At 36.0% G+C, this 16,901-nt stretch overlaps 1 protein-coding gene across 8 annotated transcripts in view; it reads right to left on the bottom strand.

Moving 5' to 3' along the window:
- The window catches only part of KDM4C (lysine demethylase 4C), a 260,368-nt gene that overhangs the window by 198,083 nt on the left and 45,384 nt on the right, over positions 1–16,901 (bottom strand). For all 8 annotated transcript variants that reach the window (XR_003526200.1, XR_003526201.1, XM_027634433.1 and 5 more), the window contains 2 exons: positions 11,563–11,666; positions 6,040–6,177 (listed from right to left, as the gene is read on the bottom strand). Coding sequence is in view for 6 of the 8 variants with exons in the window: in XM_027634433.1 (XP_027490234.1) it covers positions 6,040–6,177; positions 11,563–11,666 (242 nt within the window). In the remaining 2 variants the exon portion in view is untranslated. The remainder of the gene's footprint in view (positions 1–6,039; positions 6,178–11,562; positions 11,667–16,901) is intronic.

Here is a 16,901-nt window from a genome sequence, read left to right as displayed (position 1 = left end):
CATCTTTGGTGTCCAAGCCTGGAGATAATAAATATTAGGAATACAAGATATTTCTCAGACTAGAGAAGTGTCTTTTATCCAATTGCTTCAGAAAGATTTTCAGACATAGAAGACCTGTGTGCAATATTTTTATTCATCAGTTCTAATAACTGAACATGAACCCTTTTTCAACACACAAGTTATCTACTCAACACAAATCAAAGCAGATACCTACAAAACATACAAGCTAATAGCCACAGACTCATCTGCTTTCCTAAAAATAACAAAATCCACTGGAGTAAGGAAACTGAAAAATGAGCTTCATGCAGCTACACATTTTCAGCCTACTCAAGTAAATGCAGCTCCATCAGGAAAATGACAAAATTCACAGAAGCCTGAAGAAATATGCTATCTGCCCCTATTTTGTGCTGTTTTAATTTTTTTCATCAATAAACAGCATTCAACAAATCAAAGCTCCAGTATGATGAAGATGATTAAGAGTATCTAAAGCTTAGAGTGCCTCTCATCCTCACAGAATTTTACAACACAACTACTTGTATTTCTGAGCTGAGCACCATCTCCCTTTGTTTCTCTAAGTCCTACCATATCCACACAGCAGCACTTCACCAATATGCTTCTCCACATCCATTTGCAAAGCATCTTCAGGAGAGCACAACTAACTGTTCCTTCCACCAGTATCTCCTATTTCTCTTCCTGTGTGTTCCTTTGGAGCTGGGAGGCTTTTAATATGCCTGTTATTTATCTAGTTCTGTTGTTCTGGGACGGGGTTTTTTGTTTGGTTTTTTTCTTAATATAGTTTTTTACTTTTGCTTAATTCTATCCAACTTAATTTTGTCCAAAAGTGAGCTCCAAACAGCAGCTGTAGCAAACAGCACGCTGGAGGTGCCACCTGGTATTACTTTTGGTATGTTGTCCCCTGAGCAAGTCTCACACAAACTCTAGAAAACAAGCTGGAGCATACATCCCTGCTCCTAGGGTTCAACTATTACATATAATTAGGGTACACAGAATGAAATCAAGACCACAGGTTTAGCATTTTTAAAGTCAGAAAATAATTTATGAAATTTGTATCCAAAGTCTTTGCTTAATCAAAGTTTCAAGTACCAAGGGTCATAATGATCTCTTATTTAACATTTAAATGTGATTTCACAGAATCTTTAACACCATCTCATTTAATTCAGGAAAGCAGTATCATCACACAGGCTAAATATTTACTACAACTTTACAAAAATCTTTTCTGGAATGTTTTTTTCCTGAAAATCTATGAAAAATATTGACTTCATAATTTTTTCTTTAAAACACAGAAATCCACCTGTAAGCAATTAGAAACTATCCTATAAAAAATAAAAGTGTTCCTGTAGGAAGACAAATAGTCATCAGTATACAATATTCTCTAAGGAGAATACAGCAATGAACTGACCTAGATATTGATGCACTTTGCTGACACAGACAATTTCTGCAGTACAATACAGGAGAACTACAGGATCCCAAACATTCAATTAAAATTCTTGCACATTACACATAAAGAAAGAAAAGATAAGTCAAACACAGTATCAGCAGTTTGAAGAATAACAAATGGGACTGCAAGGTTGTGCGGGTTTTGTTTTTTTCTTCTTTCTGTTTTTAAATAAAATTACCATACCTGCAAATAAAACTGACAAAATATCAGTATTTTTTGGGCACATAGATGTCTTACCTTTTTAATTAATACTTTCAGGAAGTTTCCTAAGGTTGTGATAAAACTAATCATAGCTATCCTTTATGGTTTCCCAGACAAACACCTGTGAGACACTGGATTATTATAATAGTTATCAGCTCAGACCAACTCAAGGCAGTGGGGGGGGAGAGAGAAGTGACAGGTCGAATTTCACAAAGGTGCCTGTGATGCCCTGTCCTACATTCCAGGCCCTTGGAGCCTCCCCAGGCAGTCCCAGAGCAGATGTCTGTCACTGCACACCAGGAGCAGTGCCCCACATCACACCCTAGAGCCTCTGACCCAGCCCTGGACTGGTTGCCAAAACAAATAAAACAACAACATGTGCTCTCCATGCTGTTCTGGACTCCTGTAGCTGGGTCTTTGCTGGATCTAGGGGTGGTAGCTATAATTCTCTTTTTCTCTCTTTCTTTTCTTCTTCTTCTCCTAATCTCCTTTGTTGATATTTTGGGTAGCTTAGGATGGGAACTTTGCTAAGTTGTATGGGTTAGCATGTGCTAAGTCAATGCTTCGTGGAAAGCTTTACTTCAGTTGGATGTTACCCTTTAAACTTTTGCCAAATTCTGTTATTTTCTAAAGTTTATCAGTAAAAGCAACTCTTGAGAAAATGGGGGCAGCTTTTTTCCTTTGCACTCTCTCTTAAGGTGTTAAAGGAACTAAAGGTTCTTCTAATAAATTTGGTAGATAAATTGTTGGAGCCTTGTATATTTTTAAAGTAAAATCCATTCAGTGAGCTCGTAGCTCAGGTGCTGGAGTCTTACAACACTGTAATCAAGAAACAGAGTACAATTATACAAAATCAGACCGTAAGTTCTTCGCAGGGGGAGGGGAGTGGAAGGTACCTTAGACCTTATAATCTTACACCTTACCTTAAAATATTTATTACATGGACAACAATCCAATTTTATTTGGATTTTTCCTTTTTCCTTGAGGAAATCCAATCTCAACAGCCCTCACATGTTGTCCTAAAATGGTGTAGGTGCTTTTTTCATTCTAGCTGCCTCAGAAGCTGCCAACGCTACCTTCTGAAGCTACCGAGATGCTTACTACAGCGCAGCATAATCCTGTTGTTTCCTTGTGCATCCTGTAACGTGCTCTATGCCTTCTCCCTAGTAGCTGGTGCAACACTGACACACAGTCTCAGACTTGAATGCCCTCGTAATAATTGTCTGGCAAGGAAGTTGCCAGCTGATAGAAGGGTCTTTGCGGAAAGCAATCCAGAATGAAACACCGGCCGTACTGACTGAGCGCATGAATGCTGTGCTAAGGTTTACTGCTGTTACTTCGGGTTTTTTCCCCTCCCCTTGTTGGTACTATTAGCAGTTTGAGAAGAGACTTTAAGATTAGTTTGAGCCAAGGCAGGTGATATACATGCATTTATTTATAAATGTGCAGTGGTAAACACGCAATTTACGCCTGCATCTGTGCACGTGAAGGAGAAGTCATATAACTTGAAGGTTACTGGGAACTATGAAGGGCAGAGGAGCTGAGCAGAAAGCCAGGTTGTAAAACTAAATACAGGCATTTGCCATGAACCTTAATTCTGGGCTAGAAAGCTGAAGAAATTCAACTAGTTGAGTTCACAGTGGTCTTCACACGTACCCAGGCAAGACAAAAACTTTCTAAGCAGTAGCCTCAAATACCAGGTTTTAAACTTTCACACTTACTTTACCTAAATTCGTTCAGACTCATCTGATGTTGACTCACTAAGTAGAGGTGGTGGGGGCGTGGTTGTTAGAAATAATGATATTGGTAACACAGCAGTTCTATGCCAGTTCTGTCACACAGCTTGTCATAAGGGGAGACCTCCCTCTCTACAACTGCCTGAAAGGAGCTTGTAGTGAGGCGAGGTCGGTCTCTTCTCCAAGTTACAAGTGATCGGACAAGAGGAAATGCTCTCAAGTTGTACCAGGGGAGGTTTAGGAAACATTTCCTCACAGAAAGGGTTGTCCGGCACTGTCCGGGTTGCCCAGGGAAAGTGGTTGAGTCACCGTCTCTGCCTGGAAGTATTTAAAAGACCTGCAGATATGGTGCTTAAGGAATGGTTTATTGATGGCCTTGGCAGTGCTGGGTTAACGGTTGGACTCAAATGATCTTAAAGGTCTTTTCCAATGTAAACTCATTTTATGATTCTATAGTATTTCCTTTGTTTGTCTTCTTTACCTTACTTGTATGGCATAAACAAATACAAGGAAGTTTTATGAAGAAGTAGTTCACTATCTTTCCCTTAGTTCTTTTCTTAGACATTTCCACTTTCCACTCAAAAAAAGAATTCTACTATTAGTACTTCCTAGCATATTCTTTCATTTGAAATGAGGAAAAAAGTAAACTTTAATTCTCATTCTTGTGGTAATAAGTGATAAAAAATAAGCAAATAACATTAGGCACTCTGACCATTTGTCAAAGAAGCTGCAACTCATATTTTACTATCATATCTAAGATTTCTCTATAGAGAAGCCATTATTGGTCCAGATGCCACTTTGAAGGTTTTAGGCATTTAAATTTAACTGCACACACCAGACTTTAATTCTTATATGTACACAATACTGCTCCTATGTGCAATAACAGCAGAGTACAGAATTCAGTCTCATAAGACGAAAGTTTTATCCGTACGCTAGAGAATTTTGACAAAATAAAACAGTGTTTAGTCTGTATATACCAAGACTTTCTAGCTAAAATTTCCGAATTTTAGAAGCACTTTTGGAGTGATGAAAAGCAATACAGTTACATTAGCTTTAAAAAATTATCTTCTAACTCTGATGAATTTAAAGATGATCTTAAGTTTACAGTATAATACAACAACAGAGATGCATGCTGGAGGCATAAAATATTTAAATTTTTGTACTGGGGCAGCCGTACACCAAATAGTAGACCATTTTTTAAAAACTTAAAAAACGTGAAGCCAGTACACTGACAGGGAGGTACCTGCAGGTAGCACTACCTCAGCTTTGCTCCACAGTTGAAGATGAATTTTGCCATTCTCCAAGTACAGTTGAATCAACTTTTGAGCTGCATGACACTCGTACCTTTTAAAATCCAGGTCATTTACCTGCCACAATTAACTTTCGTGTGTCCATGGTTGTACTATCCACAGAAATTTCAAAGACAAAATTATCAAATGCATAGGTTTTAGAGGTTTTAAATTAACTCTATAGTTGCCACCTTATCCACTGCCTATTAAAAACAGAACTTTCCTATTAAAGACCAGTCTGAACATGCTGGATGCATGTAGAGATTTTCAGTACTTTCACTACTGTTATTATGTCCATACAGAGCACATTAGTGCCTAAAATCAGAAGTTTCAGCTATTTGAGAACTTTCTCATGAAGACGTTCCCCAGTTTCCCATGTTTAACAAGAATTCACAATCATTACTTAGCTGTTAAACCAGCACAGATGATTTTGCCCTTTATTCTATGTCATCATATTAGCTAATATAAGGACATCTCACTGGAAAGGTTTTTCTCAATAACAAACACGTCAACGCAGAAAATGCCTCTGACTTAATTTCTGAGTCATCCAAACCAAGGCTTATATAACCCTTAACACTAACAAAAGTCACAGAATATTGAACAACAGTAAAAAACTTCTGCTGAACAAACTGCGCAGTTTCTTGATTTTGTGTCTTTATTCCATTACTTATACACTCATCAGTGGATGGCTAGAAGCTGTTCAGAAGGGATAGGTAAGGCAGTAGAGGCAGTGGTGTGGCTCTGTACATTGGGAGTGTTTCGACCATACAAAACACAAAGATAGGGATGATAAGGTTGAGTGCCTATGGGTAAAAGGAAGGAAGATATGCACACCACAGAACAAGACTGCAGTCTAAAATATCTTCAGTAATACACACCTCAGTTCCTTTATTATCTTGTATTACAAGTTTTCTGATTACTGTAAAGATGAGAAAAGTTGAATTTATCTCTTTAAGTTTCATTATTTCTTTTCAGGTATCAAAATTCCTAATTTAACTAAAGTGTTTTCACAAACAGTAGAGCTTAAAGGAGATTTAAGAGCAAAGGCAGTTGCCTTCACATATACTAACCTCAGTATACATAGCTTCAACTTAAAAAATCCATAAATAGAACTAGTTCTGAAGAACACTATACACATTAACCTGCAAAAAAACCTCACTACTGAGAGGAATGCATATTGCTGGAAGTATAATACCCACTATGAAACAGCAACTATAAATAAAATTTCAATGGCAGTGTAAGGTACTACCTGATCTCATCATTCTCCCTTTCTCATCAGCTTCCATAGATTCTCACAAAGAAATGACTACAGGAAAGATTTCCTTACACATCAGTTTTCTGCAGTATGACTTACCAATTTTGCTGCTTTCCCATAATCAATCCATCGAATGGTGGCAAAGTTTGTTGACTCTGCACAGTTAAATCCATGGTTAAATCCTGCATGGTATCCATATGGGAAAGTGATCATAAATTCTCCTGCCTCTTGTGTAACCTGTAACATTAAAATAAAATTTAAAAAAACTCCAAACAAAATAAATAAATTTTAAAAAGCCTCAAAGTGATCCACATTACAAAAGCAGTTCTGCTCCTAAAGCAATGCAAACTACATTTGCCTTTACAACTAACTGAAAACAGACTTTTTTCCACCTTGCAGGGAAATGAGATTAATGCAAGCAGAAACAGTACACTTGAGACAATGTTCTTTACTATAAAATACATAGCTGCATGTAATACTTTACAAATTCAGAAAAAACGTTCAAAATAGCGAATCTTGAAAGCAGGGGTTCAGTGGTAATAAAATCTAGAAGTAAAGGGAACTAGAAAAGACAGTATGAAGAATATATCATTCTTACTGGCTGAGAGGAAGTAGAGACGTTCTGGATCAAAACACCCCAATTATCATTCCTAAGTACTCACACAAATTAATTGTAGAACTTATTCTGTCCACCACCCTGAAGAAGTTTCTCTAAAGTGGCACCAAAAGTTGTCTTCAAAAGACTGGAGAGAGATCTTATTCTCACCCTTCTCTCCTATACTCACTGATTTCAAAAACTGTGATTCAATGACTTGCGACTGAGAGCCTGATTAGCCTTTTAAGTTTCTTCCTATCCTATTTTATGCAAGAAAGCATAAAGTAGAAGAAACTCTAAGGTGATGAGCCTTAGCGGTTTAGGAAAACAATGTTGTTCATCCTAAAGGAGCACACTCGGGCAGTGTCTTTAGGTAGGAAGAGGGGGAAGAAGAATTAATGAAAAATGCCATGCACTAATTCTTAGGTCTTACGGTTGTGGCAGTGTGCTCTCCCCAGTCCAAAGCAATAACCACCAGTGGCAGTCATGATGGCTGCATATGGTTTAAGATGAACTTTGGGAAGATGAATGGCAACACAGTGGCCAGGGGTTGTCTTGTGCAGTGACCCAGATGTCCTGTTGGTATGTAAATATGACTGTAAGTCAATCATCCTCCTCCATAAACAGTGCCCCAACCCATGGCAGAGGCTGCAGCCAGCATCTCCCCTTGAGCAGGGGCACCTCTCAAGGTTACTCCTCAGGGCTGAGAGACTTCTTGCCATGTCAGATACTTGTTAAGATAACTGGGAGTAAGCATACTGAAACTTTGTCATCTTAGCTAAGGGATGTAAAAGGTTGCTAGTGCATGTATAATCCTTTAGACATGAAGAGTTGACCAAGTCTGGTGACAAAGCCTCGATCCAGCCCCTTCTAGACTGCCCTATGAAAAGAAGCTTAGAAAGCAACAGGGTCCTCTCTGAACCTGTAACTCAAGAGGAGGGTCTCCCTGACAGCTCCAGCTAATCCTATCCCCTACACAATAAATACTCAAGTGTCGTGTTCATCAGATCTTGTTAAACCACTGTCACAATGACCACTAAACTCTGTTAACTCCAGCAAGTAAAGTGCAGTACACTTTTTCCACAACAACAGCTGCTACCACCAAGGGGATCCTTGCATTGGAAATCCTATGTAAAATGTCTCAAGATAAAGCTATTAAAGCACTACTTTAGATATTAAATCAAAACAAATTTTAATCTGCCACTGTCCTTCCCCTCTTCCTCTTTAAGCAAAATTTTAGAGAGCAGAAACACTCTGGCATTACTGGTAAGAAAATTTACAAATAACTAAAGGACAACGGGGATAGAAAATAATTCTTAAAGAAGAAATGCTTGACTACAGTTAAGCTCTAACACTGTCTTGGAGTATAAGCAAGGGTAGTTTCAAAGGACTACTCTGGTCTTTACAAGTGCAACCAAAAGAAAAGTGTGCTAAGGCCACTGGCTCAACAAGAAATTAGAGAAAGCAGATAAAAAAAAGAAAAGCCCCAACTAACCAACCAAAACTAAACAAAGTACCTAAAAGCCACCGCCATGGTAATTATAATTTAGTAGATCCAAAAGTAAACCATTTTCCTACTTCCTAGTTTTAAAAGATACACCAGATTTAGAGGGCTTCTTTAAAATGTGTGGTAAACAAACCACAGGTCAAGATATTCTCTTTCAAGAGAGAAATCTTGTCTTCCTCTGCTAGAATGGACTGTTGCTCTCCTCTGGACATGGAGAAGGGACAGCACTTCTGCCAGTCACTAATATTTTCTCCACACAGAGACAGCTTTAATCAACTGAAGTCAGACCACCAAAGACGGTATCAAGGACAGGCTAGTCAGAGACTTGAAATGGTACACTGTCTTCTGAACTATCTGATAAGAGGTAATGAATAAAGCAGATTACACAGAAATGAATAGTCAAAAGACATTCCCCATGCTCTGTTTGATACACCTTTTTACATGAAACACACATCAGACAACAGGCCCACTAAAAAGCAAACAGATCCATTTAAATAAAGTAAATAATCTGAGCAATGACTGATGACTATTCAACAAGATGCATTTGCTGATTACATGAAAATAATGAGACTTTTCAAAGATTAACTTTCATTGTCTGACAATGCTTTGCATAAGCAATACAGTAATAAAAATTGAAAGGACAAACATGACCCTTTTAGGTAAATACATTTATGATTTGAAATCACAAAAAGGGTTAAATATTAAACAATCACTAAAATTAAAACTCACAACTCCAAACGTTTTTCTTATTAATGTCATGTCCTAAATCTCAGCTTTCTGTTGACATAGTTGTCTTACATTCAATTTCTGCTTTTAAAAAGTCCTTCAAAATTCTTATCTTACAGATTTACCAATTCCTTGTGTTCTTTTTTTGCCCAATCAGAAAATATAGAGGGTTAGCAGACATCTATTTCTAATTGTATTATAGGATGAAGGAAAGAGAGAAACCAAGAAAAATATACTAAGCCAGCACAGCTAAAGAAAAAAATTGCATCTTACATTTTGCATGGGTAAATTTTTTGTGGATTCATATTTAGCACATACAGGCAAATGCACATACAGTTGCACATATTATAGCTGTTATGGTAGCACTCCAACAATCGCCGTGGGAATGGTTAAGAAAGATTATTCTCAACGCTAACGATTCCAAAATTTATCTCAATACACCCTCCCACTGCTGACAGTTTAGCAGGTGTTCTATTGCAACAAGCAGCAGTTCAGTTGCCACCTGGTAGGCGTAGGCTGACTTATCAGCATTCAGCACATTTTCACTTCTATCACTTTGAGCCACGAGAGATCACAGCCTGGTTCTCTCTATTCACTTTCTCACTGAATCCCATTAATTATAATTACAATTGGGTACAGGCTGCTTCCTCCAAAGACTAGGTGACAGAACCAAACTTTAACTGTTTATAGCATTTTTTTTTCTAATTATAATATAGGAATATTCAAGACACCAAAATACAAAAAGTCAACTCCCATACCCCACCTCAAATATGTGGTACTGAAAATAGGTACACTACTTTAAACACCAACCTTGAAAATTATACTGTTTGGAGTAATGTTCTGTGAATCCAAAACTATAAATCTAGTTATAAAACCTTCCAGCTTGGAAAGTTTCGCCTTACAGTTTATGATAAAGCACAAGGCTATGAAGGGAATCAGTATTTACCCATATATTACAAAAACTGAACTCAGCAACTGTATTTCCATATGATAATGTATCATTCAAAAAACAAACTACTTATTTTGTGAGTAATTTATTCAAAAAAAGCTTGCTTTCCAAGGCAGGTAGTATCATTCTAAACGCCTACATTTCTTCAATTTCACACTTAGGTTGACTTAAGCATGAAAAGTGAAGTGATATTCCAAAAAGGCATACATCAAATCAGTGGCTTCTTCCCACCTGTGTTGCCAACAGGGTTGTAACACAGAGGTGTTCTGGTTCTTGCTGAGCATGTCTGACACAGCATCAAGGCCTCTTCTGCTCCCTACACCACCCTGCCACCAAGGAGGCTGGGGGTGCACAAGTAGTTGGGAGGGGACACAACTGGGACAGGTGACCCCATGGCATCGTGCTCAGTATATAAAGCCATGATAAAAAGATGGCACAGGGATTGTTTGGAGTGATGACATTTGTCTTCCCAAGCCACTGTTACACATGATGGGGGCCCTGCTGTCCTGGGCATGGCTGAACACCTGCCTGCCCACAGGAAGCAGTGAATTAATTCCTTGTTTTGCTATGCTTGTGTGTATGGCTTTTGCTTTCCCTATTAAACTGTCTTTATCTCAACCTACAAGTTTTCCAGCTTTACCCTTCCAATTCTCTCCCCAATCCCACAAAAAGGGAACGATCGAGCACCTCTGTGGTGTTTAGCTGGGCGATAATATACATGAAAATATTCACTTAAATGTTATTACTATGGGTTAAGTTTCATACCGTTAAAAAAACATCAGCTACACTAGACAGAAAGCACTGCATTATCCTATATTCTAGGCTGGGGAACATGTTAAGCTAAGTTTGTATACACATGTCCACATGGCACCAATATATAAACAACACATACACTAAAACAGAAACCACAATAATAAGTAAGGTGTGTGGCGAGGGCAGTTTACAGGACTATACTGTAGTGGGAAAAGACTGAGAAAAAGTGTATATTGCCCGGTTCTTCCAAACAACTTAAAATAATCTGCACAGTGACAAACCAAAAATCATAGTCCTTTAATGATCAAAAGACTTTTAAAACTCAGTATTAACACAAACAGATGTTCAGGCAGGGGACCTTCTGAATCAAGTTCTAGTCCTCTAAGTAAGCTTAGAAAACTCCAAAATTTAGAACTTTTGAATTTGTAAAGCATTCAGTGTATAAAAATAAGTACAGTTCAAAAAGAAAGCAATGCATTGAAAATGTTTTATTAGCTGGCACCTATAAGAAGTTCGAACTGGAAAACAATAAAAGAAAAATCTTGTAGAAAGGAGAAAAAAACTGAATACTTCAGATGTTTTTAAAAGCAGCTATGTATTAAATTCATCCAAAAAGAAGAAAGTCAGTTATTCTTCCCACTTCCTGTTTGTATAATGTTCTTATCAAACGTTTATTGTATCATGACCTGGCACTTTAAAATAATCATTCACTCATTTTCTATTATGTTACAGCTTTTGAAATATATTTTAAATTAAATAACAGTTATTTTGGCTTTATCCCACCCTAAATCCTTCAGACCACACTATTGATAAAGTTACATTTAAATTGAAAGCATGGAAATAAATTAATAAATTTTGGTAATGTCTTGGAAAAAAAAATCACAGAAACTTTTACAATAAAGACTGTGATGGCTACAAGTGTTTAATGTTAGAAAATTCCAAGTTAAACTATATAAAAGTTATAATACATCTTTTTATGCAGTCACTGCCTAAAAAAAAAATATTTTTACCCCACCTTTACTGTAACAATCTTTATAATGAACACTAACTCAATACAGGAAAGCAGAGTTTAAAAAAAAAGCACTAATGTACCTTGCCAAAAGGAATTCCATAATTTTTCAATATTGATGGAGAAATCAGAGTTATCTTGTGGCGAAGAAAAGCATCACATCCTTGAGAGCTGCTCGGGAAGAAACCTAATAAAGCAAGATAAGCAAAATTATGTATCTTTTCATTAAAACAAGTAGGAAATTCTTGTAATATTTTACAATACTTAATACTGTTTAAACTTGCTTTATAATTTTTTATCATGTCATTCCTAGGTTCTGAGAGATTTGTAAAAATCAAATGCACCTCCTAAGTTTTTCAACTGCTTTTCAGGGGGAGAGGTTACAGGAATTTGTGTCTTCTTTGTTTGTTAAGAAGTGAAATAATTTAAAATAAATTTGGACCTGTAAATTTAGGCATATTTTCTTACCCTTTAGAGAAACATGTTATTGTCAGAGGTTTCTTTTTATAGTAATGTTCATTCTGGACACATGGCAATCAACTACAGTAATAAATCCAGAAGGATTCCACAAGCTCTAGGTTTACCTAGCACTTACAAACCATCTACACAGTAAACCAATACAACTTTCTAACTAGTTATTTGTACAATTTGTTGTATCTGTCTTGCATAAATATTAGTTAATCATTCACAGAAGCAGTTTAATTCTTGGAGCAACACACTCACTACTCAATTTTAAATAAAAAAAAAAAAAAACAATAATCACTTTCAATCAACCATCTTGAGGAAAAAAAAAACTAACAAGAATTTCCCATAATATATAGCCTTCTCTGTAATGTGAAATTTCTTCACTCTGGTGAGTCTTATATATATATATGTCCCTTAACAACCCTAAAAGTCCGTAACAATTTCAAGGTGATCACATTATAGTTGTTATATTCTTTTGTACATTCAATTCTAGCACACTCACCAGTACCAGAGGAAAATTCTTTTTCTGACTGCTCAGAAATAAGGTTAAGCAGCATTAAGCCTCAAAGGTGTAATGTGGACTTCTGCTGATCCATGTGCTAGGAAGTCTGCTAAGCTGCCCTGAGACCAAATTTTATTCAAATTCATCCTTTTATTTTTATTCACCACCAGCAGGCATAGAATTCTTTACACTCTTCTGAAACTGTAAATAATGTTCTAAGGTTCAAAAGTACAACTTGATAGGTACTGTTTTATCATGTATGTTTGGCTTCACTGACTAAAAGACAGTTAAAAGAAGCTAGTCCACGATTTCCAATAAAGAAATTTGGGCACAATTAATGCCTATAACATAACAATAGCAATCATAACTTAGAACCTACAGTATATGAGATTCATGAAATCTCAGTCCTGAGCAACATAACAAAAGAAATATACTGGAACTTACAGTGAAAAACATGATTGAAAGTGATACTTGAGACTTGAGGAAAGAGCTAGTATGAAAGGTAGCAAAAAGCTTAATTTCTAAAAGCAGGGAAAGTTGGACTGAATTTTCCTTGAGAAAACAAATTTTGTACCAAATTCTGATACTGAAATATGTTCAATTAGTTTGATAAAAAGCAAATGATGGGCTGACATCCAAAACTTATGTTGTACCACTATAACTCCAAGAGATCAGAAATAGTTGTGACAAGTCCAACCAGAAGGCAAGCTTGTTGCTGAATTCCAAGGAAGCTGCAAATAACACAGAACAGCAGAACACAACCTGTTCAAAATCCATTACAAGAAATTTACGGGAGAATGCTTGCTGTGGTTACAGAGCCCTTGCAGTGAAATCAAAAGTGTAGCCTACGCATTCTGTAGCACTATAAAATATCTTATGACTTGCCAAAGTCTACACTTACACAAATTTTTCAGACTCATTCACCTCATTTTCTCAAAAGCACTCCCCCTTCTATGAACAAGGAAAGAAAGGAAAGTAGTATTTCCTCCTTACAAGACTCTGTTTATCAGAAGGTCTTTTGTTCTGCCAGGTTAAATGTAAGGTCACGGAAGCTTTTCTTTCAGAAAAGAAAATAAATCCCTGTGGAAGAACTGCTGAACAGACCAAGCTGATGATAAAACTACAAATTTACAGAATTACCATTTAATCCTCCATGTTTAGTGAAATCCCACATTAAAAAATACTGAAATCTATCTAGAACCTAACTACCATTCAAATTCTGTAATACATTCATGCTTTTAAGAGACACATGAAATCTTAATTTAATCCATTAACACTAACCATTAACTCTAAATTAGTTCTACAAGAGCAAGTATTTTGTAGGAGTTGGCATGCAACCCCATTTTCTTGGATGGTCTCTTGAGACATGGCACACGTGTATAATATTCATCTTCTTGGAAATAATTACACAGAAACAAGATGAGAATTCAAAATAATTACTTCATATGAGCCAGTGAGCAATAATCAGAGATCAAGGTAAAACTGAATTAGGCTGCTCATTGATTTATGCCCATTAGATAAAGACCATCAAATTGAAAATTCTCTAATCCATGATTTACAGAAACACTGACATTCTCAACACCTAGAGCAGAATTAGAACTGTCTACAAGGTAAGTATGTGATTCAACACTTGGTGGCCAAACATTTGGGCATGAACACGTAAAATACAGGAAATGTACACTTATCCACCAAAGCTGAGGTCCCTCTCTGGCTTTTTAAAATCCTTATCTCCTTCTCACAAGCAAGAATAGCGCAGAATATGTGAAAGCACAGGCTTGCATAGGCTTCAGAATGTGCTAACAATCAAAACCATGCCCTTAGAAGACTCTTTAAACATGTTCTGACAGATAACATAGCCCAAAATGTCCAATCTTACCAATGTTATTTGTACTAACAAAATTAAAATAATTCTTTAGTTACAAGAGTTATCGCTGGGCTGGTGAAGACACATCCTTTGTCATGCTATTCCACCTCAGTATGACGTTTCCATACCATTTCTGGTTTTATAACCCACACATATGCTAGCCAGAAGTCAAAGCCTGCAGGTACTCAGCACGTTCCTAGCTGTGGATCCTTGTGGGTCCCTTCCAACTCAGAATACTCTGTGATTCTGTGACTGAGAACTCAAACACACAGGGTAGTGCTGCACTGGGAGTCTTTAAAGTGTACATTAAATGGTTCAGGGATAAAGAACATATTTTAAGAAATAAGTTCAAATCTAAAAATTATTGAGGGACAGTGAGCATTGCTACCTGGAAGGCTCATTCTTCCCTTCCATCTGAGAATATCCTTACTGTAGATCACATGCAACTCCCATCAGACAACCACATCAGTATCATACCTTCACTCAGGCAAACTGAAGTGGATTGATTAGCATTTTCAAGATACTTGGAATGCTTATCTGTGGTACTAAGAATGTGTCCATAATATCTTCAATTAAACTATTCAGCTAAAATCATAAAGGGACAAATTATAATACTATTCCCAAAAGAGTAATTATATAACTCCATTAGACTGAATAGGTCGATTTGCTATGTACTACCTTCTATGATGGAGGATATCACAATTTGGCTAATAATAAAGTCATTATTTAAGCACACATACAAAAAATCATATTCTTAGGGAACTTTCATATCAAATTCTGACCAGTCAATGAATGAGGCTACACTTTCTGTAGATTTTCTAACTTCCATACTCAAGACTTCACCTGAAATTTTACAGTAAAAGTGCTGCATTCGTAGTTTATTATTATTATTATTTAAAATTTTAAAAATGAAAATATAAAACTTATAACAAAAGAAAAAGAACACCCTAAGTTGCAAATATCTTTACCAAAATTTAATGTTAATGAAATTAAAAGTAAACCAAATTAACACAAAGTTATCATTTTTTTTATTTATGTACATACTATTTAAAGGACCTAGAATAATACAAAATATTAATCATAATTCACAGGTCAGTATTCTTGAAAACAGGCAGAGATGAAAGAATTACTGAGTTTTCTAGTAATTGTCTTCTTAGATTTTACTTTGGTAGGTATAAATACAAATTTTATATGATTTATTTAAATTACTTTGCAGTGATTTAAACTGATTTAACTTTCTATGTTGAACACAAAAGAAATTAGAAGGGTAATTCTGCATGACAACAATCATCACAAAGAAACAATGGCAATTCGTATGCTATACAAAGCACAAAAAAGTGGCTTTCAACTGCTAGGAAATATGACTGTTGGTATGCCCAGATGAATACATTAAATGAATACATTTAAGTTTATTATCTCTTCAATGCAACTTTTCTAAGTGGACTTATATCATTGAGAAAAAGTTAAATTCTTCAGCTGCTCAAGTTTTCAAATTCAAGACCCTTAGAAGTTATGCAAGTTCTGCTTCAAATACGATTATTTGTATTTATTTTCAGACCTAACAGGTAATGACTTCTGCATGAAATGAAGTAATTAATATCATATATCATACAAAGCTCTTTATAACAGCCCTATATACTTACAACATATTAATCTTTACTTTAGTTTTTTCTTTAACATAACTGAACACCACAGATAGATGTCATCTCCTTTCTAAAACAGTTTTCTGCACTCAAATGATCTGTTAAAAGATCTTCAAAATCCGTCAAACTGTCATTTTTCATTTGGCACTCTGTTTCTCTTCTCTTTATTTTCTAACCCATTTTGTGAAACAAAAAGTCCTTAAGAATACCATAGTATTCCAGATTAACATAAGAGAAAGTATAAAAATTGCAGCTAACAGCTCACTTGAGATTTTTATTACATTTATGTCTACATAAAATTGGAAAAAAATTTACATAAATGAGAAAGCAGCTGAAGGGCAAAATCAAACTGTTGTCTTTATTAGATGCAAGTCTAATGTCTTTCAGATAAAGCATTTGTAGGCGCCACAGTCAATCAAGATTTCAATGGAAAGCAAAAATGAAAGCATTCATGCACAAAAGGCATGTGTGGTAATTGTGATGTGCAGACAAGATAATGGAAAATATTCTAGCCTTCCTTTAATTTCATGTATCAACTTCTGCCTTGACTCAGACAACCTGTCACATTTAATGTATTATTTTATTATTTTCATTATTTAGGAGCATTTGATTAATTCAGTAGGTATCTGGTCATCAGATCTAACCTTGAAAAAATTAGGGTTTTTTCCTTCAAATGTTGCACTCATGCAAAAATATGATCAAAAATATTTTCAATTTTCATGTCATTAAGTATGAAGGTGTCATTTACACTATGTTTTAATAATGTTTGCTCTTAAGTGACTTGCAGCCACACAGCTTACTTTTTATTTTCATCTTTGTAAGATACCTTACTATAAAATTTAGGCTGTATTTTAGGAGGCAGCAGCTGCAAAGTAGATCACAGAGGTCTTAACTGCTACAGCGTGGAAATAATAAGAAATGGTCCCTCATCTTTACTGTTAAGTACTA

The sequence above is a fragment of the Corapipo altera genome, unplaced genomic scaffold (assembly GCF_003945725.1).
Source record: "Corapipo altera isolate COAL_440 unplaced genomic scaffold, ASM394572v1 61411, whole genome shotgun sequence".
Lineage (NCBI taxonomy): Eukaryota > Metazoa > Chordata > Aves > Passeriformes > Pipridae > Corapipo > Corapipo altera.
The sequence above is the reverse complement of the archived record's forward strand: the minus strand, read 5'-3'. Positions and strand labels throughout refer to the sequence as shown.